Source organism: Temnothorax curvispinosus, unplaced genomic scaffold, assembly GCF_003070985.1.
Source record: "Temnothorax curvispinosus isolate PA1 unplaced genomic scaffold, ASM307098v1 QBEX01017701.1, whole genome shotgun sequence".
NCBI classification, from domain to species: Eukaryota; Metazoa; Arthropoda; class Insecta; order Hymenoptera; family Formicidae; genus Temnothorax; species Temnothorax curvispinosus.
Window position 1 is genome coordinate 133 of NW_020227481.1, and position 2752 is coordinate 2884.

Below are 2752 nucleotides of genomic sequence, written 5' to 3' on the forward strand. Positions count from 1 at the left end.
CAATTAATGGATGCATCAAGTACATCTTCTCTTCCTGATAGGATCAACATAAGCAGGAGCAACATTTCATTGCCTCAAACAGTTTTAAGTACAAACCCAAACGACTCTTTTCCGCATTCATTGTCCTCAAGTCCATCTCAGGCTTTAAAGGTATCAAACACTAATCTTGAGAATGTACTACCATTGTTAGCCTGACGATATATTCATGCAATTAGAGACAGAATTTAAGGTAGAAGTACCAATACCTGGACACGTATCTATATTTGGACACCTTTAATTATTATTTATAAGTATAAATCGAATTAAAATCGAAGATAAAAATATTTTTTTGTAGTTTGAAACTTTAATTATATATTTACTTTAGCTATAGTATCCAAACGTTTATTTCCATAAATTTATATTTTTTAAAGGTATCCACATAGGTACGTGTCTTTAATAGTCTTCAATAGGATAGTCTTCAAAAACGTGTGACTAATGCAGAACCATCTCAGCAAAGGGGTTGGAATCTTAATGATTTAACACCTGATAAAAGTTTTGGTTTGTTAGTAGCAACGGAATTGGAAAGAATGTTTGAATCCGAAAAATCGAGACAAAAGCAAGCGATTATAGAAATCTTATGGAAACCATTAGGTTAGGATATAGCCGCATAACTTTGTTTTTTATTTTATAATAATATAAGATCTTACTGTGTTACTTTTGTTCTTCTGATATTATAAAATATTTTTTAAAAATAATCTTATATTATTCTTATATTACTCTTATATTAATCGTACAATTAATCTTTTAGTTCATTTTTACCTGAAAAATACATGCCTGCATATTTTTTGTAATAACATTTTATTCAGCAGAAAACGTTGTTTTCGTTCTGTGTTGCTGCCAAACGCTCCAACACAAAAAATTATTTTACTTTGTAGTTTTTGTACTGGCAGGAATGTATACAACAAATACAAATAAAAGTAATCAAATGCATTTTAATAACCTTATTTATTTATTAATAAATGACAGAGACCGATCTTATATTAGCTGATATTTAACTCTATTTCTAGAATACACATATTATTGTCACTCTTGAGCAAATCACTGTATTTTGATTTCTTCTTTTTAATAAGTACCAACAAACGTGTTGTAATTAACTATAAATGCAAAATAAACGTCATAGAAATGTATACAATAAAAAATTCCAAATAAAAGTAATTAATCTTTTAACAAATGCGAATAAAAGTAACTTCTTGGCTCAATGGAAATCTGGACTGTTGAAACCTCTATTAATGTACTCGTATTGCCATAAAACTTCACCCTCAGGAGTTAGCAAATAATCTGCTATTTCATCTCGTTGCTTGTATGCCAGTGTGGTTGAACGACGAGCATTGATTGCTCTAATACGTTCAATTTCTACTACGTTACTTGTAGAACATTCACTTCTCCAGCCTCCACTAATAATAGTGCCATCCTCTTGCTCAGTATCGACGAAATTGGGAGGACAATAAATTCTGTGTTCTGCTGGCCTCAAATCGTTCACAGTTTTTAAAAAATTGTGGAGACATATCGTTGCTAATATGATCTTGTCGACATTTTCAGGATGTAAAGTAATAGATTTTCTTAAAATTCTCCAGCGTGAGACAAGAATCCCGAATGTATTCTCTATAACCCTCCTAGCTCGTGATAATCTATAATTAAAGATTTTCTTTTTTACATTTAAATTGCGACCTGGATATGGCCTCATCACATTTTGTGTTAGTTGAAATGCCTCATCTCCAACGAAGAAACATGGCGTCCTTGTTCTACTTCCAGGCAAATTGGCTTCACCTTTTGGTAAATTCAGATTACCATTGTGTAGAGCTTTGCCAAACTCCGATCTTGACAAAACTCCGCCATCACTGTTGCTGCCATATGCTCCAACATCTACTACTGTAAATTTATAATTGTGATCACATGCCGCCATTAATATTATACTGAAAGTTTTTTTGTAGTTGAAGTACAAGCTCCCAGAATTTGGCGGAGCTTGTATTTGTACGTGCTTCCCGTCAACTGCACCACAACAGTTTGGTAGGTTCCAAGTTGTCCAAAATTCTTCACATACTTTAATCCAATCTTCTTCTGCAGGAGATGGCAAATATAAGGGCATAATACTCTTATAATTGCAGCACAAGTCTCCTTTATTACTTTATGTGCCGTCGACTCCCCAATGCGATATGCTAAAGCGATTGATAGAACTTGATCTCCTGTAGCAAGGAATCTGATATAACAAAAATACAAAAAAATTTAATTGGTTAATTTAATACTTCTTTACATAACATATTATCACTGAAATAAATACATACCTTAGAGTTAAAGCAAGGCGTTGTTCGGGTATCAATGCCCGATGACTTTTCTTTACCAAAAATGGTGTCATCATTTCCAGCAGTTGATTAAAGATGCATAAAAACATTCTTGTGTTGCGAAAAAACATAAATGGATCATTTTTCACCTCTTGCAGTAAGTGATTAAAGTCTCCTTGATCAGGGCGTCTCACATTGATTGGTCGTACCCAATATTGTCGATTGACCCAACGAAAAGATATTCGTTTCTTTACAATGTATATACCAAGCATTAGAATTAATAATGCATGTATGAATATTTTTTCCTCATTATCCATTGCAGTAGGTAAGCTACGTTTGTTCTAACTAGGGAGCAACGAGGGGGGTGAAAGGCGGGGGGGAACCGCGGGCGGGGGGGGCGCAGGCGGGGAGGGCCTCGGGGGGAGGGGGAGGGG

At 34.3% G+C, this 2752-nt stretch overlaps 2 protein-coding genes across 2 annotated transcripts; both read right to left on the minus strand.

The window, feature by feature from the left end:
* Positions 1 to 1147: 1147 nt before the first annotated feature.
* LOC112467644 (protein ALP1-like) lies at positions 1148 to 2090 on the minus strand. Its single transcript, XM_025036336.1, has one exon. The coding sequence runs from the start codon at positions 1940 to 1942 to the stop codon at positions 1235 to 1237; it is 708 nt and encodes a 235-aa protein (XP_024892104.1). The 5' UTR covers positions 1943 to 2090; the 3' UTR covers positions 1148 to 1234.
* Positions 1948 to 2631, minus strand: LOC112467643. The gene is made up of 2 exons (XM_025036335.1): positions 2322 to 2631; positions 1948 to 2236 (listed from the first exon to the last, which is right to left on the minus strand). Exons 1-2 carry the CDS (start codon positions 2588 to 2590, stop codon positions 1948 to 1950), a joined length of 558 nt encoding a protein of 185 aa, XP_024892103.1. The 5' UTR covers positions 2591 to 2631.
* Between the last annotated feature and the right edge of the window lie 121 nt (positions 2632 to 2752).